The sequence below is a fragment of the Marmota flaviventris genome, chromosome 12 (assembly GCF_047511675.1).
Source record: "Marmota flaviventris isolate mMarFla1 chromosome 12, mMarFla1.hap1, whole genome shotgun sequence".
In the NCBI taxonomy this organism is placed as follows: Eukaryota; Metazoa; Chordata; class Mammalia; order Rodentia; family Sciuridae; genus Marmota; species Marmota flaviventris.
Window position 1 is genome coordinate 44,181,632 of NC_092509.1, and position 23,918 is coordinate 44,205,549.

Consider the following 23,918-nt stretch of genomic DNA (forward strand, 5'->3'; position numbering starts at 1 on the left):
AATTTACATTAGCCTCAACATGTTCTACCTGGTATGGCTATCTCAAATCCATATGAACAGCAATATTACTCTGCTTTTAATTTTTGAGAACGTAGGTGATATGAAATGTTTTCTCACTGTGGTTTTAATTTGGAGATCTCTTATTATTTATATGAATATCCTAGAGAGGCTGATTATACTGAAATGCTTGGGACCAGAAATGTATCACATTTGGAAACAGATTTGTTTGGGATTTTTTTCAGATTTTGGATTATGTGCATACACACAATAAGATATCTTGAGGACAGAACCCAAATCTAAACAACAAAATTAATTTGTGTTACATACAAGCCTTATACACATAGCCTGAAGGTAATTTTATATAATATTTTTAGTGTGCCTGTATTCTGCAACTCATCTGTCATATTAGATCAAGTGTGGAATTTTCCATTATTATGTTGACACTCAAAAAAGTTAGTTTTTGAAGAACTTTCCTTAATGAGTATACCTTCCCTCTTAGCTCTTCCCTCTAAGTTTTAGAATCAGATTATCAACTTCCACAAAGTGTAGATATTTTGATTGTATGGCGGTGAACCTATGGACATCATCACAACATTCAATTTTCGTCCATGAACATGGTACATTATGCCACTTAATGTGTTCTTTCTTTAGCTCAGCCAAAGATGTTTGATAATTCTCATAAAGATATTGCATGTTGTTTATTAGATTTAGTCATATACCATTTTATATTATTGTAATTATATAGTATTTTTTCACTGCATATGCCAGCAAAGGGTTTAAAAACATAATGACTTTTACATCCAAATTTAAACTCAAGAGTAATCCTAATAATTCATTTGTTGATTTCTCTGAACCACATACATAGTCATATAATCTACAAATACTGATAGTTTTATTTTTCCTTTTAATGCTCATAGCTTTTTAAAAAACTTACTGTACTAGCTATACCTCTGGTACAAAGTTGACTAAAAAGTGACATTAACAGGTACTCTTGTCTTTTACCTTATACCAAAGGGAACAAATGCCTTCAATACTTTACCACTGATGTAATAGGCTGGGCTGGAGATTTTCTTTAAATGAAAAAGTGCTTTCATGAGGGTAAGAACAGGCCTTTTTATTCACTGACTCAATGAAAGTTTTATCATAAATGGGTCTATTGAGATGTTCACATGATTCTTTTCCTCTAAATGGCTAATGTGGCAAATTACATAAACTGGTCTTCTAATATACAACCAACTTAAATTCTAAGATAAACCCAACGTGATTATGATAATACTTTCTTATACATGGCTGGATCAAGTGGGATAATATTTATTAATTTATGTGTTTATGTTTGGGTTAAGAAATGTGCTGCAATTTTCATTTCTCACATACTTTTTCTTTTAGCTTCATAAAATGAGGTAGGAACTGTTGTCTCTTTTTCCAAGCTATGTAATACTTTCTAAAAGCCTGGATTATTATTCCTTGGATGTTTAGTGAAACTTGCTAGTAAAACTGTTTGGAGTTGGTATTTTTCTCTGTTGAGACTATTTTTCCTTTATGTTATACATCTATTCAATTTTCTTCACCTTCTTGAGCCATTATGAGCTGTATTTTCCTAGGAATATGTCCATTTAATTAAGCTTTCAATTAGATTATCTTAGATCATTACTTAAATGATCAATAAAGTTGATCTTCCTACAGTTAATAACATCTCCCCCTATTCCCCCAGATACTACTTTGTGACCTCTTTTCCACTATCTTGCCAGCAGTGTGTTAGTTCTGTTGGTTTTCTCAAAAATCTATTTTTAACTGCATTTTCTTCTCTGATTTATTATCATCCAGTTCATCAACTTATACCTCTTCTTTATTATTTTATTTTACTTTAATTAAGGGGTATACCATTATTCTTTTTCAGTTCTTACGAACGCATGGTTATTATTCTTCAGACTTTATCCTTGTAAGGTAAATGCTAAAGTCTATAAATCTCCATAAATTATCGCCTCAGTTACATGCAAGTTCTGATACACATCATGTGCATAGCAATTTATGCATAATTGTATTGCTAATTATAAATATTTTCAACTTTACCAACAAATTCATTAGGGCAAGCTTGTGTGTCCTATCATTAAAATCTTTTTTCTTGTTGATTTTTCTCTGTTTGTTCCAATATTTATTAAGAGAGCTACTTCAAATGATAATACTATGATGATAATTGTGGTCCTACTTTTTCCTTAATATACTGTATTATAAGTTACATACTAATTTAAAATTATATCTTCCTTTTTATCACTACTTAGCGACCTTCACTCTCTTAAGATATTTTGCTTCAATGTCAACATATATGATACTAATATAGTCACATCTTTTTCTGGTTAGTGTTATCAGGCATATTGGGTTTTTGGGGGGTTCTACCCTCTTTAGTTTCAAGCTTTCTATATGCCTTTTATTTTTATTTTTTATTAGTTCTTTTTAGTTATACATGACAGTAGAACCCATTTTGATAAAATTATACAAGGATGAAATATATCTTATTCTAATTAGTACCCCATTCTTGTGGATGTACACAATAGTGGGATTTACTTTGGTATTTTCATATATGCACACAGGAAAATTATGTCAGATTCATTCCATTGTTTTTCATATTCCTATCCCCTCTCCCTTCCCTTCATTCCCCCTTGTCTAAACTGAAATTTTCTTCTTCCCCACCTCCCCTTTAATGTGATTTAGCTTAAATCAGCAAAAACAGTCAACCTTTGGTTTGGGGGGATTGGCTTATTTCACTTAGCATGATAGTCTCCAGATCCATCCATTTACAGGAAAATGTTATAAAGTCATTCTTTTCTATGACTTGAATTTTTTTTTCAAAAGAAGAATCAGGCCTGAATGCAGTATTTTGAATAGGAAACATTCCAGTAAATAAAATTTTATTTTATCTAGAATTGGAGAGTTTTAGAGATGACTAGGTATTTCAATTCAGGCAATAAAAAAGACGGTTTACTTATTAGCCTCATTCATCATAGGCAATCAGGTACTCTACCACTCTGGTTTAAAGAATGGCAAAAATTGTTCAATTGAATTATATTAAATATCTGTGGTAGAGAAAAATAATCAAACATCCAATAACAGGCTCAAAGGATGAGGCTCTACATAGAACTATTAATAAATGCCAGAAATAATCTAGAAACTACCTAGCAACAACAAATGTAGAATATTCTACATCATTAGAATACCATAATTAATGACAGTAAAACCACCTCATTCCATAAGACTGTAAATTCACACATATTTGTGACTGATTTGGAAAAAAGTGAAAATGTGCAATTCCCTGTCAAAGAGCAGAGCACACAAATGCACAACCAATTTGGTGTACAGATTTAAGTCACCAACTCTAAACTAAGGTCATTTATACTTAGGAAAGTAAGCCTTTCACTGGTAAAATGATGATGGTATAAGTGATAGTGATGATATAATGGTGATGGCAGCACCATTTCAAAGCAATTACTATATGAACTGTATACTCATAAGGATAAGCAAAATTTGCTCAGGAAAGCAAGATGAATCAATTTTTACTTTTACAATTTTCCCACTTTTAGGAGAGCAAGAATATACTTAAATGTTTAATCATATTATACTAAACATACAAAGATGATGAATTATAACTCCTCATCATATTCATGATATAATCCACTCACTTGCTTCCGATATAACCTCTAGTCTCCCTAGCTATTGCTTCCATTCATCCTACACAATTCAGCCAAATGTGACCTGCAGGTGCTACTTGTGTCTCATGTCTTTACACATGCTATTCTCCCTGAAAGGAATTATAATGTTCCACGCCTTTACTATGATAATTCAGACACATCCTTTAAGACTCAGTTTAAGCACAATCCCTTTATGCATATGGGAAAGAGTATCACATCTGTTACCAAACTATATTCTAAGAGTTTGTTTTCCAATTTTCTTCCCTACTACACTGTAAGCTTCTTAGGACAAGGTACTGTATCTGTCATCTTCAGTCTTGCTGCCTGCTACACAGTAATCCATCATTTTCATTACACAGATGAACAAACTTAGGCCCATATAAATTTATTTTCCCAATTTCATAAGCCACTTAATGGCAGATTCCATATTAGAATCTATGATTGTCTCCCAGTTGAATGCTCCTATGAAGGTACCAGGTCAAAACCAATTATACATTAATACATAGAATGTTCAAAATAAACACAGAATTAAAAGAAATATAAAGAGAAAAATAAAAATAAAATATAAACTTGTTATAATAGATTTTCAAAGAAAGAACTAGATGATGAAAAGAAACAGAAAATGCAAAAGGAAGAATTATACAGGAATTAATCCAGCCATACCTACATCTTTTGAGAAATGAAAAAGATAAATATGAGTAAGTAAATAAATGTATCTATAATCAACTTATCAAAGTTCAATGTAACTAAAGTTTTTCTTTAACACTAGCCAAGTGAGGGGCAAAATGCGTAACTAAAAATCATCAAGATCAAGTAGTCATACTGAAGATAAAATTACGTCCCTTAGATAACTCAAAATAAATGGTAGTTTTAAATAAATTACCCATGTAAAGGGAGAAGCTATGGAGTATGAAAAAAAAATGGTATAGTGCTAAGCTCATTAAAGTTTTGTAGGAAATAAGAAACTACAAAGAAAACACTCACATTCTGCTTAACTATGGCCACTCTCCTTAGGCATCTTTCTCTGAAATTGTAGCTTTAAAAAAGTATGAATAATTTAATTAAAAACGTGTGATGGACACAAGAAATCTTGAAACCAATGATGAAATACATGCAATTTATCTTTAAAAAAAATGTTTAAACCAAGGACATAGGATTCATGTTCCTCTACAATCTTGAGCTTTGGTTCTTAGGTAAACCCTGAAAAAAATACATATTTTAAAAATTCAAACGCAAATTCTCATAATGAATTTTTAGGGAGTTAGGACTAAATTTTGGTTCTTGCAAATTACTGAAGGCTGACTCCGGCAGGCTTGTAGCTGAAGAGTAAAACAGAATATGGACAGAAATTACCCTGAAATGGATCATAGACCTGTTAGAGCCATAAACTTCTAAAAACATTGGATCAAATCTTCAAATCTTCACCTTGAGTGAGCAACACTTCTCAGATAGAATGAAAAAGCATAAGTTTAAAAGAATAAAATTATAAACTGGTCTTCATAAAAATTTAAAACTTGTATAACAGTTATGTTGTATGTAATTATTACTCAATAAAGTTAATTAAAACACACATACATCTTTCAAAAATATCATTAAGAAAATTAAAATATGAGCCACAGAAAGGCAGAAAATATTTAAATCCTATATCCAGCAAAGAACTTTAGTCCAGAATACACAAAGAATTCTCACAACTCAATAATAAGAAGTAACCAATTTAAAATGGACAAAAGATTTGAACATCTCACAAAAGAAAATAATCAAATGGTCTGTAAGTACACCAAAAGATCTTCAAATATAATTAGTCTTGGTGAAATACAAATGAAAATCAAAGAGAGACTACCACAAACCCATCAGAATGACTAAATTTAAAAGCATAAACAAGTGTTTACAAGAATGCAAAGCAACTAGAACTCTCATACATTTGCTAGTGGAAAGTAAAAATGCTAAAACCACTTTACAGTTTGAGTTTCTTACCAAATTGACCATATAGACCACTATATGATCGAGAAATTCTTAATTCTGAGTATTTACTCAAGATAAAAGTCAGTGTACTTCACATAAAATTTGTATGTGAATGCTTATGTTTACTTATAACAAAAAAAAAAACAGAAACAACCAAAATTAATAGGTCCATTGTTAACCGAATGGCTATACAAATCGTGGTATACTCGCACAGTGAAATACTACTCAGAAATATAAAAGGAATGAACTACGGGTACCATTAATCTCAAGAACACTATGAAGAGTTAAAGAAAAAAGACAAAAAGGAATATACTGGGGTTGGGGACATGGTTCATTCAAGTGGTAGCACGCCCGCCTGGCATGCGCGAGGCACTGTGTTCGATCCTCAATACCACATAAAAATAAAGATATTGTGTCCACCTAAAACTAAAAAGTAAATTTTAAAAAAGGAATATACTGTATAATTCCAGTTCTAGGATCAATAAATCTAATCTCTAGTGACCAAAAGCAGATACATCACTGACTGCTTAGGGCTATAGATGAAGAGGACTGGCTGAAAATTAGATACAAAAGAATACTGGGGGTGATAAAATATTCTATATGTTGATTGTGATGATGGTTACACAAGTATGTATGTGTGTGAATACATACAAACACACACTCATCAAAAATGTATATATGTAACAATATATTTTATATGTAATTATTCCTCAATAAATTAAAATACACACACACACACACACACACACAGGTATGATTTTAACTTTTGTCCTAGGATTGCCCTGATCTATACCAAGGAACATGTAATATGTAAAACTCCTATCTTCTCGAAATATTCCATGTCAAAAGGATGTATGAAAAGCACAGACTCAATGCTGCTTAGGTTATTCCAACATAAAATACACAGTTTCATTCCCTTGGGGTTGGGTTCTTTGATTCATACAGCAGAATAAGAATAGAGCTTTATCCTTGGAGTCCATTTCAATATCACAAATAAAACTGATATGGTAAGGGCTCTTTCAATATAATGTTTAAAAATGAGTACAAGGTAACCCTCTTCTAGCTAAGAAAAACGTCACAGGCAGCAATAAGATGAAACTTCAGTAGGCTGATGAGATAGCTCAGTGATATTTTGTCTACTGTGCCTGACGGCCAATTCCCAATACTACAAAAAACAAATAAAATAAATTTTAAAAAGATGAAACTTCATGCCACTGAGCTTTCCCAACTCTTAGATTATCATACCCATTTTACATATAGGGAAATATAAGCATAGGGAGACTAATTTAGTCAAATGAGATAGCCAGTAAAATACAGGATCAACCAAAACTCTTAACTACTACATGTTCCCCTTAAGAAAGAAACAGTATTTCAAAAGGTGCATACCATGTACATATGAAAGATCAAACTATGAATTGAATAGAAGAAATTCTAGGAAAGCGTCTTTGTAATAGATGGATTTTAGAGGACTTCCTTTAATGATGGTGAAATGTGATGATCATTCTATCCAAAGAGCATATATGAAGACACGGATTGGTGTGAATATACAATGTATACAACCAGAGATATGAAAATTGTGCTCTATATATGTAATAAGAATTGTAATGCATTCTGTTGTCATATATAAATAAAAATTATATAATAAAAATTCAAAAAAAAATAAAATTTAATTTAAAAAAAGAAGAACTTCTTACTACTCACAAAGAAAAAATTGAGTTTTGAATGCATGGCAATTAGGAATGCCTATACCATAGTCAAAGTCAACAGATGACTGGGAATTATCCTATCAAATACACAAGTAATTCTGAAACTCAACAATAAGAGGAAGCACAATTAAAAAGATAGACAAAGGTATTAACAGGCCAGAAGTGGAAAGGGGACACCGAATGGCTAAACAGATTTGAAGAAATTATCAACCTTCTGGTAAACAAAAACATAAAGCAACCATGAAATTCTATTTAACAACTATCAAATTAGCAAAATGCAGGATATTGTACAGCACCCAAGGGCTGGCAAAAATGAAATAATAGGAATTCTTATACATTGTTGGTGAGGATGGAAACTGTTGATGCCATTTTTAAAACCAATCTGGTAGAATTCTGTGATATTAAATTAGTGATTGACCTATACTTGGCAACATCATACCTGGATATGTCATCTGAGAAACTCTTGCATAGCCATTAGTGACACAAAGGAAGATGCTTATTACATAATTAATGCTTATTACATAATGTATCCAAGAGTTGGAGTCAACCTGGGCATCCATCGTTAAAGTAATTAATAAGCAATCTGTGTTTACTATACACATAAAATACTACAGTTAAAAACAATGAACAAGGGGCTAGGGTTATGTAGAGCTCTCACCTAGCACATGCAAGACACTAGGTTGGATCCTCAGCACCACATAAAAAATAAATAAAATAAAGGTATTGTGTTCAAAAACTAAAAAAATATGAAAAAAATAAGCAAGATATACATTCATCAACACAAACAGATTTCAAACAATGCCATGTATAAGTAAATAAAGAGAAAAGCAACACTTTTATAAATACAAACACGTAAAGAACTACAAAATTTTACAAGAGCTATGTAACAAAGGACATACCTAAAAACACATCAGTTTTAGTTAAACAAGGGTATGGAAAAATAAAGGTGTATGAGGATTGGGAATGAAGAAACGTTATTCAGATGAGAGTAGGCCTCTAAATAAAACTAAATTTACTCTATGCATCTGAAATGTTCTAAGCATTATGGTAACATAAACTACTAGATTTCACAGGTTGATACATATGTTTTAGAAATTCCTTTTTCTCAGACCATGAGCATCCTATACAAGACATTTTGTGTTTAATTATGATAAATTTGAAAGTGGCATCTAATTCATATAACCATGATAGATAAATATGCACAAATGACCTAATAAAAGGAATACTAAACTAGGAATCTGAGAAGCTGTGACCTAGCCCAGCTAACTAGTAATGTATCTCTTGGAATCTGTTTATCTGCAGAAGAGGCTGTGGGTACTTCTCTCAAATACATCCAGCTCCAAAATTATTTCACTTTACTTTCTTAATTAATACTTACTCATGTGAAATTATTTTCCCATCGTCCAACTCCTCCCTCCCCACTGCTACTCTTCCCCATCATAAAAGCAAAACACCCCTACCAAAAAAAAAAAAAAACACCAAGAGCACCAAAAAGCATTCAGAAAATGATATAGCAATAGAAATAATTAGCAACTTAGTTTTAGGATAGGAAAGAGAAAACATTCAAGAGAGAGAGTGATTTCACAGCCTTTTCACGTACCAACACAGAGCAAGGTTAACTTGAGCCCTGGTTCAGAAAATAAACTCCATGAAAGGTTTTATTTAGTATATGCTATTCCACGTGGCATTACATCTGTCTGGCATTACACCTTCTCAAAGCACATGTTCAAGTATCCTCTGCAGTTTCTACTTAAAGACTAAATTTCTGTTCATCTGTATCAGATTTTTGATAAAATATTACTTTGGACATGACAATCTTTCACATTAAAGAATTATGATTCAAAAAATTGGCAATTTCTTAAATCAGGAAACTAGTTACACCCTGAAAACTATCTACTTAACAATGAACAAACAAACCCCAACCCTTCTGTCAGAATTATAGATTACAGACTTCCAGAACAAGGATATCAAGAGGCTACTGAAGTAGCTCAGTGATGGAGCATGCCCAAGGCTCTCAGGGGGATCCTCAACACCATGCCAGGAAAAAAAAAAAAGTGAAATCAAAATATACTGTAAGTTAGTGACTGTAAATAGTAACTGAGATATCCAAAAAAAAAAACCAACATCCTATTTGATAAAATTACAATCAGAATATTTAAAATATCCAAAAAATTTGAAATTAGGAAACTTTAAAAAAGGAAAACATGATTTTTGATATAGAATACAGAAATAAATATGAGAAATTACATAACTTGTAGACTTATAGTTCATTCATTTTTAAGTTTAAATATGGATGGGGAAGAGGAAAAAAGGGAATTAAGAGATCATAAAATATCAGTTACCAATAATTTCTGCACAGATGTGGTTGTTACTGAAAAAGAGATGATTTTTACATGCTACTACAACATAGGGTCTTCTATGAACAGTTCATAACTCAAACTCCATGTGTCAAATCTCAATAAATATAAAATGCTAATCATGAGGAGAAATAATCCTCACCTGCTGTTTCACAATTTGAACGTTTTAAATAACTTTTACTAAAACATGTATTATAATTGCCCCATTTTATTATTAGTTGCTGTTATTCTCTTACTGTGCGTAAACGGTAAGTTAAATTTTATCCTAGCTATGTATGTACGGGAAAAAACAGCACTATAATTATAGGTTTCAGTACTATCCAAGATTTGGGGGTACTGTTGGAACATCTTGGAATATGACCTCCTTTAAGAGAAGATTACTGTACAGTCAGGTGCTGCATAACAATGTTTTGGTCAATGAAAAACTGCATATACAGTGGTGATCCCCCATTGTATTGCTTAGTGATAGATATCACAGTCATCTTAGTTTGTGTAAGTTCACTCTGATATTTGCACAGTGATAAAATCTCCTAATCACACACTTCTCAGAGTGTATTCTCATGTTGTTAACTGATATAGGACTGATACAGGACTATATGCAGACAGATAACTGTAATCTCTATATGGGAATATGTATTGAATAGCAGAAGCAGTTTGAAGAAATAAATCAGAAAAAAATAACTTCTTAGAGAATGAAAAACTAAGAATTTAATAAAGTTTCAGAGCTTTAATAAAAACATACATATGAACCTGGCTTTTGTTTTGTTTTTGCACTTTGAAAAGTTTTCAATATATCTACATACACAAGATATACTTCCAAAGTATGTCTTAACAAAATTAATGAAGTTCTAAATTTCAATTTTTATTCCTGAAAACAATCTTAAGGCAAATTTTACTTACTAAAGAACATTTTGTTATTTAAATAATATATTGCCATATTTTTCAGCAACCCAATTTCAGGTTAAAAACAGTATAACCCACCTCTATCATAAAGTTTAAAATCCAGATTTGCTTGCTGTATATTGGAAATTTTCATGTGGTAAAACTAATATCCTAAAATGCTGCTTTTAAGAATACAATATTCAAAACACTGTCCCATCCAAAGAAAATATTATTTCCTTTAGCAATACCTAAAAATCACATTTAAGTTTTTAAAGATATGTTTTATTATCATTTCATAATATCATTTTGAAAACTGCTGCAGTGGCCAAGATACATTTACTTTGGTTTATGCCAACTGGGTTGCTCCTCTGTGTACAACAGTGCAGTTTAAATACAAAATTTTAATCAGGGTTACAACAGAACCTTTTCTACTATATACATAACAATCTATACAACTTTTAGCCTATATGATAGTTATTCAGCTAGTAATATGAACATCATTATCATTTAAAAGGATATTTTTTTAAATCACTTTATCAGGGCACTTTTCTAATGTAAAATTTTCCAAATTTTCTCTCAATAATGCACTTTTATTTTAGCTTGTATCTGTATTCAAAATATATTTCCCATAAATTAAGTCATGCTGCAAAAATAAATCTTTTTCAATCTTAAATACTATTTCTACAGTTACATCAAGTCATCTAACCTCTCATTGCACTTTTGCAAGCTAATGAATATCATTCTTCCAACGTCTGTATGACTTTTCTCCTGTTTTGCAATTCAACATAGGTAGTTAGAAGTAAGTAACAACATAATTCCATGATATTGCATCTGTGTTTACATCTGGCTCTATTACACACTTAGAAGTGATTTATACAAAGGAAAGCAAAAGGAGGCATAAAAACACAAATATGAGAAATAATTATGCTATTATTTTTTAAATACTCTCCATAATTTAATACAAATTTCTCATCACATGCTTCAAAGCTACTAAAACTGCAAACATAGGAAGGTATGGAATTTCAAAAATATTGGAGACTAAGAAGGGAACAAAACAAGAAGCATTAAATATTTCCCATGCTTTTATGGCAGGATTGTCTTAAGAAGTAATTGACGCTTTCTATTTATAAAATACTTTTAAATTATGCTCCATGCTCAATTACATACATCATAATTCCATAGTAAAGTTCTCAATTCATCAAAAAGTGAACCACACCTATTCAACTATTGGGCTTAAGGAATTAGAATACAGAATTAAAGAACTACCTGACAGGAAATGAAAAACCACACATGCATGCACACACATACATGCACACGCGTGTGCACGCACGCACACACACACACACAATATCCATGAGAAGTTCATGCAGGCTTACCTGACAATTCAGGTAATGCTTTAGTTTAATTCAAGACTACTGCATTGTGGTACTGGTGTGAGTAACATTTATGGAAACACCATTAAAAATAATTAGGGAAATAAATACTCCTAATGAAAAACTTAAAGTTTACTGTTATATTAACAATCTTGGGGACACAAAACAAAAAGACATGACTGAATACATTAAGTTCTATGCAATTATGTATATGTATAAGTAATAATTTTAATTTATATACTTTGCTGAAAGTAGTATTCTTTGAATACAAGCATGAACAATTAATAAACTACCAACTTTCTGCACTTAAATAAAACTTATATCCTTAATCCATAATTGGTAAATTTACAATTTATATAAGATGCAATTCTTAACTAAGGAAATGGGATGGGGGAGGGCTATCAATAGGAAATGGATTTGAAAGGGAAAGAAAAGGTAAAATTTTGAAACCACTAATATTTGAGAGTACTGGTTAACAAACTTTTGTAGTTATCTGCCATCCAATCTATATTCTAACCCTGCATAGTTATGGAAAAATTATTATACAGTATTATCAATTGTTTTCCTTAGCATACTTAAACATTTATACCTTTTAATATGTAAAATAATAAAATTTTTTAGGAAACCTATGAACAAAAGAGATTAAGAAGTATAGTAAATATACACTGTAAATAGTCACTTTACATTTTCTTCCCCAAGCCTATGAAAACTTTTTTAAAAAGGAACATGATTACTTTAATGCAAGACTAAAATAATATCAACCTCAATTTAAGATTTTAAAAGCTCAAGTTTACAAGATTATTCAAGTTAAAATATTCCTACTTCTTTCTAGTCTCCATAAACAAGAAAATGCTTCTAATTTATCCTGAGCTAGTTTTAAATAACAATAAAATCCGGAATTATACAGCAGATCCCAATGAGCACAGAAGACAGACTTATGACACAACTATATCCATAATCATTTTTGTTAGCATCCTCTACTGGTGGTTTCCAAAGACAGCAAGAAGAAATGGTGCTAATGACAGAAAAATATGCACCTGCTATTCCATCTAAGGTGAATCAATCACAATGTGGTCATTAGCAGCTAGAGTACATTTCTCAAGGAAAAAAACATAAGAAAACCATGTCACAAAGAGAATAGAATGTGGAAAATTATAAAAGACAGATTTTAAAAATTATAACAGAGCATTAAACTATAAATGGCAATAATCAATTCAAGCAATTCTAATGTCACTCCTTTATAGATGACTAACGGCATTACCATAAAGTTACCCCACAATGCTTGATGCTTTAGCCAAACCTTACTCGACTGGCTTATCCCTGTCAAGCTACATTACTTGAAACTCCCATTAATATTGTACTCTGCAGATATATTCCAGAAAGGAAATTAAAATGTTTTACTAAAGGCTTAGTAGTAAAATCTGCATACCTTATTTCAAAATTAATAAAAATATTATGTATCAATAAACAACACAAAATATCTCTCTGATTATCTCTCACTGTATATACCATTATTTCATTAAAAAGATTTAAGAGTTTTTTTCCAGCCAATTCTGTCCAAAAACATATCTGCAACTTAAAGATGACTGCGTTGCTAAGGAATATTAACCAGCACCTATTCTGAGGTTTCACAACACAATGGCATGTAACTTCATTTTAATTTGCAAAATATGAGGTTCAATCAAATAGCATGGCTATAATGATCAGCAATGGATAAAATGCATGAGAACAAAAAGAAATGCAAGAATAGAAGCAAAAGTGATGAAAATGGAAGATACCTGTACAGTGCTATCTTAAACACCTTTTGTTTTCTGAGAGTAATGCATACTGCAGACAAGGCTTTTTGTGCTAAAAAGCCCCAAATCTGTTTTTCTAATATTAAACACAAAGGAAAAACACTGACAGCAAGCGTGGTAAATAAATCTCTCCCTCGAGAATGAAAGCAGCAGACAAGAGGGGGCTGACATACATGCAGGAGAAAACTAAACACCATCTTTTTTCTACCTGCACAAGTTGCCATTTGCTGCAGCGATCAAGAATCTCTTTTTCCTGTTGAATTCAAGTACCTTTCAGGATAGCTTTATTCCCCTTTAAGTCATCTGTTGATACGCTTTACGAGTATAATATTCATATCACAGAATGTCTAGGAGAAAAATCCATTCTTTCCTGTTCAGGTAAACATGTTTACAGCAGCTGCACAGTCACTGGGTGGTTCAGACTCACATGTCACACACATGTCGTCAGCAACAAGAAAAGCCCCTTTCTCAGGCGATCAACATTTTAAATAAGGTAAAAAGCGAGCAGCCCTTTCCGAACCAACTTACCTTTCATAAAGCCACATCAGCAGCAGCCGCAACAGCTCAATATAGAACACACACTATGTGACGCTAAAACAGGAAATTAAAATTGCAATAGCCTATGCTCTGCTCCTTGCTATAACAAGTCATGTCTCCACAATGAGGATACACATATACCTTTCGGTGGTAACTAACAAACGTCTTTAAAATGCAGGTATTTATTTGAAAACCTAAAATCATTCAAAGCGGTGATTTTAATGTCGCCTCAAATATGTTAAAAATATGTTTACGATTGGAAGAAAACATCTTGGAACAGCCTAAAACCTTCCTATCTGTTTCTAGACAGGAAATCCCACACAAAATCTAAAATTGCCAGGAAAGGTTACAAAACCTCGCGTTTCGCATCCCGGAGGGGAGGGAGAAAGAGAGCCCAGGCGCGAGGGGTGGGCGGGGGACCGCGCGAGAGTTTTCACTTAAACACGTATTTCCTCATTTCTGGACGCGACACTGATCCCATCAGGGACGCATTTATTCCCCTACTCTTAAAAACTCGTCGAAAAAATAACGCAGGAGCCAAAATGAGATCCTGGGTCCGAAATGCACGCGTAATTCCTTATATAGACTCGGCCGCAGCCGGCGCAGGGCCGTTGCCGCCCATTATTATACAAACAGGTACCGGCGCGGGCGGGGGCACCTCTCGCCGCGCTCCCGCCGCCCCCGGCCGGCCAGTCTCGCCCCTCTCGCCACAGGAACTGTCCAGACAATAACAATCAGCAGACATCTCACCGCTGAGCAGAAGGGAGAGAAGGCACGGAATCGCCCCCAGAGAAGCAGAAATACAATCAACTTACAATGTCTCTTCAAACTGGAAAAGGCGACCGTGCAACCACCACATGTTCGGGTCTCGATCTCCTTGTTTCTGCCTCTCTCTTTTTAAAAAAAAAAAAAAAAAAAAAACAACTCCCACGCCAGGCAGAGGGGTGTGTGTTTCCCTGGCACATCAGCACAAATCAATAAACACTGCAGCTGCGGCGCGAGTAGCAGCCCCGAGCGTCCGTCGGTCCGTCCCCCCCTCCCCCACCCTCTTCCACCCGAGACCCAGAGCGCCATCCAAGCTCCATTATCCGGCTTCAGCGCTCCGTGCGTCCGGCCCAGGTAATAACTTCCCCAAAAATCGAAAGAGAAAAGAGAGGCATAAGCACACAGCCCCATCCAGGCGCCCAGAGCGAGTCCCACTTGGGGAGGGGGATCTGTCTGTGGTGCTTCCAGATGTCTTAAAACCAGGTAATAACTCTACAAACACCGAGCTCGCCGCCATCCACAGAGCTCCCTGGCAGCAGCAAGTAGGTACCCGATCCTGCCTGCCCCCCCTGTGCCGCCCCACCAGCTCCGCACAAAATGGGGACCTCCCTCACGCGGATCCGCGCCCCAAGATCGGGAGCCCGAGGGCAAAGTGGCCGGGGGTGCAGAGGGAGGAGGGGCGTGCAGGGACCCGCGTCTCTGGAGCCCCGTTCCGCGAGCGCGCTGGTCACAACTTTACCGCCGCCGGGCGAGCCGGGTCCGCCCGCGCACACGCGCGCACGGACAACACGCAGCCCGGCCGTCCGTCCCGCCGCCGTCGCCGCCGCCCGCCGCGCGCCCGCAGCCCTGCCCGAACCGCGGGCCCCGGACTCCAGCGCCCGCCGTGGCCGTGGCGCGCGGAAGCCACTTTGCACGGTCAGTGCCGGGCACAAGTTTGTTCCTAGGCTCCCGGGGGCCTGGGCGCTGAGGAGCAGAACGCAGAGAGGGCTGAAGAGGAGGGGGAGAGGGAGGCGCCGAGGGGCGAAAAGAGTGGGGAAAAGTGCGAAAAGAAGCAACAGTCGCTCCACCCGAGACCAGAAAAGTGGCCGGCCGCGTCCCTGCCGGCCGCCCTGCGCCGGGGATGCAGCGGCCGCCGCGGCTAACGGTCCAGGGAGGCGGCAGGGGCGGCAGGAGCCGCTAGGCGGAGAGAGACCAGGTAAGAGACATAACGGTTCAGGGAGAGCGAGCGGCCGCGGCGCGGCTCCGGCAGTGGCGGCAGCGGAGGGGGGCAGAGAGCACTACTTTCTACTTTCCCACTCCACTTTGCCCGTCCCTGCCCCGGCCGCCCCCAACCCGGCTCGCCCCCCTCATCCCCGGGGGCGCCCCGGCTGCCCGGCTCCCCCTGACTCCGCTGCTCCCCGGTCCCCTCCGCCACTCACCGTTATTGCGCCGCGGGTTCGCCTGCTTTCTGCGCTTACACCTGGGGCCATCCGCCATGATCCTCTCGCTTGTGTCTAAATGCTCGAGTCACCTCCTCCCCCTCCCTCCCTCCCCCTTCCCCCCCACCCCTCCGCCTCCACCCCTCCCCCCTCCCCACCGCACCTGGTTTACGACACTCGCGGCTTTACGACATCACCTTCCTTACACCTAGAGGCGCTCGCTCTACGGCCGGAACCTTGTTGCTAAGGACAGGACGGTTTGCGGCAACCTAGGACGCTGCGGAGTTTGAATTGAGAGGAGAGGGAAAAGTTTTCCTCAGGTGTGGTTGGGTGAGAGATTGGGTCGTTGGGACACTGTGGGGACGTGGTCAGGAGGACGACAGGCTGTCCGAGTGGGAAAGGTGAAGTTGGAGGCTCAGCGCCGTTCTGCCTCTGGACTGGCCACACCCGCCGCGGCTGTCTAGTACGCCGACGGGTCTGGATGCTGCTGCTCTGGACCCGGTGCCCTCAGAGCGGCCCCTCTGAGCATCCCGGGCGGCCGTCGGCCCTCCCTCTTCCTGAAGGTTGGGCCCGGCTCCCACGCCTCACTCGTCCACCCTCCGCACTCCGGGGCCGGGAGAGGGTCGAGCCCTGGGCAACCCCAGGGAGTTCCCAGGATTGGGGAAGGGCAGGTTCGGGGAACCGGGAAGGAGCGATTGGGGAACTCGGCCCTTGACGGCGAGGACACGCAGAGTCACGAGGGCGGCTACCTGACCCACTCTGTCCTGTCCCTTCCCTCACACGGACGCACGGTTTTCCCCCTAGAGAGCCAGGATGGGAAGTGACTTCAGTTAGGTCGAACTTAAGCTGGACCGAAAGAGGCAGAAGTTCCGCTTGCAGTAAAGCGGAATGAGTAACCCCGCGCGGCGCCAGTCTCACTTCCTCGTCCGCCGGGCGCTCACCTGCTGTCACCTTGGCCTCCCCGCCCCTGCCTTCCTCCCGCCCTCCCGCTTTCCTCTCCCGGTAGACCGCCGAGCTGTAGGCGTCGTGACTTAGAGTTTAGGTATCAAACAGGCCACGGCTTACTTAAATGAGCGGTCCTCGCTGTGTAAGGACCGTCAGTCAAGAACCAGATGTCTCCAGGCAGACAGATTGCTGATTTCATTTTAAGTCCTTGACTTTGAACAGTTTCGGGGATTTCTGAAAGACCACGTATGTAGCACCACAAATACTGAAAAAGTTGACTTCAGAGTGTGGGATTGGGACTGAGGTTTCTCCCCCTGCTCCCTGCCCTTTTAACATGAGGAATTTTCTGAGAACAACTTTATGGAATAAATGAGCTATATTTCAACTGATGTTATAGATTAACAACGTAAAAGCAATCAATAGAGATATCAAGCAAACTGAAACCGGACATATGGGACCGTTAGAAATAATCTAGTAAATCACGTACCAGTGCTAGTATAATAGATGCTCAGTCAATTTGTGCCTACGATTTTTGTCATGCCTATGTCAGGAATTTTTATTAAAATTGCGATTTAAACACACCTCACCAGAAAATGTAGACGATCCATTGATGAATCTCTTCAAATCTCAACCGAAATAACCTTACAGCTAAAGTCTGGTAATTCAAAATCAGTTTAATCATGAATATAAATTAAAAGATATCCCATTCGCTTTGGCATTAATCAGTGCATGAAATGGGATTATAAATATTCTTTGCTATATGTTATGTATCTGTACTCTTTCCCAATGCCAAAACTAGAATCATTGTCCCTCATGATCATTTTAAGTATAGGCATTTCTCATTTCCCTCAATACCATATTGTCGGCAACTTAAGCACATCAAAATGCTTGGTCCAATTGTAATTTTTCCTCTCTTTTTAAGGACTGTATGATATTCTTCAATTGTCTTCTGAATCAGATCATAGACTATCTTTTGCCAGAAATTTTCTCCAAACTTTATAAAAATTGCTAACCTAATTTCCAACCAGAAAATCAAAAAATATTTTATATATATATATATATATATATATATATATTTATTTCTAGCTCAAGCACATTTTATCTACCCTTAAACTTAGGAATTATTTATTATACATGCCATTTTTTCCTTCTGACTTGAAATTAATTTCTTACCAAATTTCTTTCATTGTTCATCCTCACCTTAAATATCATAAAGAGACAAATAAAATGAGGTAAAGTAATTTCTTCCTTACTTTAGAGGTCACTAATTTGGTTAACTTGGGCCAGATATTATGTGATCAGGTAACTTATTAGGTTTTTGTTGTTGTTGTTGTTGTTAATTTTTGTATCCTCAGCATTTAACAGAAGGCCTAGGCATTAGTAGATACTTAATAAATTAATATCTGCCCTTATCAAATCCATCCTTAGAAACAGTTGAATTCATGACTGTGAAAGCCATTTACTGTCTTATCCAGTCTAATTGCTCTTAAGTTTCTTCATAATCATTTTCCCTAAATGATTAATTCTACTCAGTCCTGTTTTTTACATATGTACAAATATTGAGAGGCCAAATCTAATATAAATTTTGTAAAAGTATGTGTTAACTATATTTTATAAATTAAATACTTGACTTATATACCTTATATAATATTCTTGAAAACAATGAACTCTAGACTGAAGAGAAAGCATACAAAGTAAATTAAAAAATGAAGTCCTGCTTTAAACCTGATGTATATATTATAGTTGCTTATCTCTTAAATGTAATTGAAGATTTGACAACTTTAGAATCACTTTATAGAGAAATTTATTAAGACTTAGATTAAATTGAAGAGAGTAGGGGGCACTGATAAGAGTGCCATCATACAGCATTCATTCAATAATGTATTAATGAAATGTTAGCTTGCTTTTACCAAGCACTGTGATTATATATGCTAAAGGACAAGTATTCTAAGAATGAATTATCTTTTCCAAATTTACTGAGAAAGAATAAATGGGTAAAATATTTTAGAATTGATTTTTTATATATTTTTTTTCATAATATATTTGTAGTTGTTTGCAAATAAATTGTGTACAAGATTTATGTATAAGTTAAGATAAAGTTCAACATAAAATTATTTTCAACTCAAAATTGTACATATTTCATGGTGTTCCACATCAAAGGTATGATTTTCATGTACCTCACTTTCCAAACACATTTACGTACAGCAATATATGATTCTTTAATCATCAGAATTTTAAAATTGGTTAATTTCATGGAAATCCTGATAGCATTGTTGGTGTTACTCCTACATTCAATGCTTATTTTCCTAGAGCTTTGATGGGGAAAAGAATACATGCTAACTCTCAAAGTATAGTCTATACTTTGAGATCTGTTCAATCTTCTACTTATTCCATGGCTCAACTAATAAGACTCTGAATCTGATTCACAGTGGTACCAAAGAGAACGATGATCATTTCATTGCTACAGTTTCACCAAATTCTGCAGTCACAGAGTCAAGCAAGGATGGTATAGAACCAAGAGTTGTCCTCAGGACCCATTTCAGCTTTTCAAATAAAGCCTCCCAGGAGGTAATAAAAAGGACAAATGTGTTTAAGTCAATGAAATGTTGATGGGGCTTTCTATATGGGGAGCAAGTTTTCAGGATTATTTTGAGTATAATGAGATGTTAAGTATAAATATTTTTAGGTAAAGATGTAGGATGTCAATGAAAATCCCAAAAAAGTAAAATTAGTACTGATCTTTTCCATAAAATCACAGTAAAGAGGATGCTTTCAAAAAACTGCCTCCATGAAACACAGTTTTTATTATTGATATTATTTGTGAACATGGAATCCCTTTTTAATAGTTAGAATTATAGATATATAAGACAGCAGCATGAATATTTTGAATTCGAATTAATTTTAAGTATTTTGACTTGATATCAGAGTGCCAGTATCTGGTTTCTACTGTTTTTTTGTTGTTGTTGTTTTGTTGTTGTTGTTGTTTTTTACTATGTATTTCTTTTCTCTGACATCTTGACTTCTTTTAGCTGCTGACTGGTTGTGAACAGAGTATGGCTATTTCTTTGACCTACAGCCCTGGCTTTCTGTAATCCACAGATTCTCAGGTATAATCACAACTGCTGTTCAGCCCTTGGACTGAAAACAAAAAGTGTGTGTGTGTGTGTGTGTGTGTGTGTATAAACCTATAGGCAGTGACAGGCTTTATATGTCCCACCCATGTGTTAACAAAATTGGTGATAAATACCCAGTGTGTTCAGTTATACTACAACTTCAAAATCTTGGTCAAACCTTTCTCATTCTTTCATCTCATGCCTCTTTTTTTTTTTGCTCACTCTCTTTATCCTACTTATATAACTAGACCAGCCATTGTGCCCCTCCCACTGGTTTACTTTTTGATCATTCTCTTAATCTTTCTTTGTGCCAGGTCTGACACAGCTCTGTTCAGATCTTTTCCCTTTCTCTTTTAGGTTAAAGATTTTTAAAATTGTTCCCAGCTCTATAAGTGCTTTGCTTTTTCATATGATGCTTGTTACCCACTCAGAAAATTCATTCCATGCTTTGAGTGGCTGACTTCTGTGGACCACATCAACCAAGTCCTTTGCCCTCTGGTTTCTGTTTGGTTTCAACCAATTTGGGAGGCATTGACAAATGTTCAGAAAACAGAGAGGAAGAAAGAGTTGGGATATTCCACTCTTCTTCCTGCCTGATTGTGGTTATAGCTTCATTCTACTCAGGCCCATAGCTTTTGTCAGACACCTCTGTCCCATGCCTAAAGACCTTGCAAAGTTCCAGAAACTCCTTCTTCAATTTGTGCTTTAAGGTCTATGGATGGTATTCATTGGATGCTTTATCATTCCTTCCCTTGAAACCTGCCCATACCTTTGTAAATAGTCTCTTCATTATATTTTCTTCTGTTACTCTTTGAATAAGTCATCAGTCTCCTGCCAGGGCCCTAAGTAACAGGCAAATAGACATTAAAAATTATTTTTAATGCTAATATCAGCCAAGCATTCCACTCCCATGAATATAGCCTTGAAGTTTGAGTATGATGTCTTCTATCATTCATTCAACATGTATATATGCATGTTTTAATGTATGTGTATATGCATAATCTAGTAAATACAATTACATAGCAATTGTTCAATAACTTTGTGGAATGAAGACCTCTGTCTTGATTGATCAAAAATCTGGTCGGGTTTGCTTTATGTTCTTAAAACAATGAGAGAAAAAAAATCACAATACCATAGTATTATGGTTATAGCTTCATTCTACAATTTCAATACCTAGTTGTCCCCAATTTTTTTCCTACTCTTTAATGATAGAACTGTCTACTCTTTATTATATAGCTCCTTGAAATAATGTCTCTATTTCCCTCTCTGCTACTAGGTGCTACTGTGCTATTAGATCTGACCATGAGATGTAAAAGTGGAAATGGTGTGTGCAACATTGAGGAAGTTCTTCAAAAGAAGATGATTCACCATTCTTTCCTTCTTCCTGCTGGTTGAAATTAGACCTGCTGGCTCAAGATCCTTACAGAAGGCAGAGCAACAAGACTGAAAGAGCTGAGTCCTTGACACTGGAATACCAAAATCACCCTTGAATTTCTACCTCCATCCACTTTTACATGGAGAGAAATAAACTTTTATTTAAGCTACAATTATCCTAGGTTTTCTGACATATACAGCCAAAATTATCTTGTTCAGTGTGGATATGTGTATTAGCTTCCTACTGCTAAAGTAAAAATATTACCACAAGTTTAATGGATTAAAACAAATGTAATTCTAGAAGTCAGAGTACAAAATGGGTCTCATGAGACTAAAATCAAGGTTTTGGCAAGATGAGTCTACTTCAGAAAACTCTAGGGAGAGTATGTTACTTTGCCTTTTCCAGCTCCTAGAGGCTGCTCACATTCCTTGGCTCTTTAGCATCTTCTTCCATCTTCAAAGCCAGCAACATCTGGCAGTCATATTGCCAGCTCACTGTTTCTTTTATACTGCCTCCCTCTTCCACATAAAAAGGACTTTGCTATTCAGTTGAACCCACCCAGATAATCAGGACATCTTCCCATTTTAAGATCAACTGATTAGCAAGCTTAATTCCATCTGCAATTTTAATTCCCCCTTGTGATATAACCTAACATTCACAGGGTTGGGTGAGTAAGACATGAACACCTTTGGGGGCCACTGTTCTGCCTACTACAGTGTACAGATTTTTAAGTTTTTTGATTGAGAAATACGTTTTTACTTTATGATTTATCTTTAATACATTTACAACTTATAACCCTATGCTAATTAGTCATTACTCTTTATAGAACATTTAGCATTGTGCCCCATAATTTTTAAATTTTATATATGTAAAGGACAGGTAGTCTAAAAATGAATTATAATCTTTTCTAAATTCACAGGGAAAGTGTAAGTAGGATATTTTCAGTATTGAATTTTTCTTCATATTTTTAATAATTTGCTTGCAGTTATTTACTTCTCATACAAGATTCCATGTAAGTTAAGATAAAGTTCAATATAGAATTATTTTCAAGTGTAAATTGTACGTATTTCCTGGTGTTCCTCACTTTCCAAACACATTTGAGTACAGCACTTTATGATCCTCTAATCGTCAAAAATTTTAAATTGGTTAATTTCATGGAAATCCAAATAGTATGTTGGTGTTACTCCTTCATTCAATGCCTATTTTCAATCCTAAAGCTTTAATGGGGGTGGGGGTGAGAGAATTAAAAGCTAGAAGTCACAGAGTATGCAAATCTTAAGGATGGAACTATAGTGCTTTTGGGGTGCATATCCAATAGAATTAAGCCCCACATAGCTAATAATTCCCCACATACTTTAGTTTGTCCATGCCACTGATATAGCATTTATCCCTATATGTGGACTTTTGTTGAGAGCCACTGCCACATCGGGATGGTGCCTGGCATTTTGCCAGAAGGAGTGGTTGGGAGGTGACGCCAGCGAGCCATTAAGATGATAATAATTAAGTTAAGCTGTGTATAATTATTAAGATAATGACTGATTGCTGTAACTGGATGATGCTAAAGTGAAACAAGCTGTGTATTCAGTTGGTATATAAACCTCTGCTGTCCAGCAATAAGGCGGTTCCTGCTACCTCCGGCGCCCGCTACTTTTGAGTTCCCGTTGGTTCTCGCGGAGTTTCCTTGGAGTTATGGAGAGTTCCCGTGGGGTTCGGGCAATAAAGTAGTTCCTGTTTGAACCTACAAGTGGCTAGTGGCCTCTCGGTTATTTGTGCCCAGCCAGACTGCAGGCAGTTTTTGTTTTGTTTACATCAGGCCCCTCTCCTAATTATCTTTGGGTTTCTGTTACTGAAAGCAGTGCCCGTCCAAAACATTCTTAATAATTATGGAAAAGAGGGAAGGTTTCTTGTCATTGATGAATCATTACAGCACAGAAATTTTGTGAAGAGCAAATAGAATAGGGTTTGCGGACTATACCATATGTTATCTGGCACTTGGTAAACAGTAC

General features: G+C 36.4%; 1 protein-coding gene and 1 long non-coding RNA gene across 5 annotated transcripts in view; one reads left to right on the forward strand and one right to left on the reverse strand.

Moving 5' to 3' along the window:
• Zeb1 (zinc finger E-box binding homeobox 1) overlaps positions 1–16,575 on the reverse strand; it is a 164,180-nt gene extending 147,605 nt beyond the window's left edge. For 3 of the 4 annotated variants that reach the window (XM_027928472.2, XM_027928471.3, XM_027928470.3), the window contains exon 1: positions 16,480–16,575. In XM_027928472.2, the coding sequence (XP_027784273.1) occupies positions 16,480–16,537 (58 nt within the window). In that variant the 5' untranslated portion in view covers positions 16,538–16,575. Of the gene's footprint in view, positions 1–15,111; positions 15,175–16,479 lie in introns of those variants that run through there. The other variant, XM_071599908.1, reaches the window with a different exon arrangement.
• A 107-nt stretch (positions 16,576–16,682) lies between these two features.
• On the forward strand, positions 16,683–23,656 carry LOC114087102 (uncharacterized). Its single transcript, XR_003581746.2, has 4 exons — positions 16,683–16,799; positions 19,854–19,992; positions 20,454–20,531; positions 21,814–23,656. It is a non-coding gene; the product is annotated as an uncharacterized lncRNA (long non-coding RNA).
• Positions 23,657–23,918: the final 262 nt, after the last annotated feature.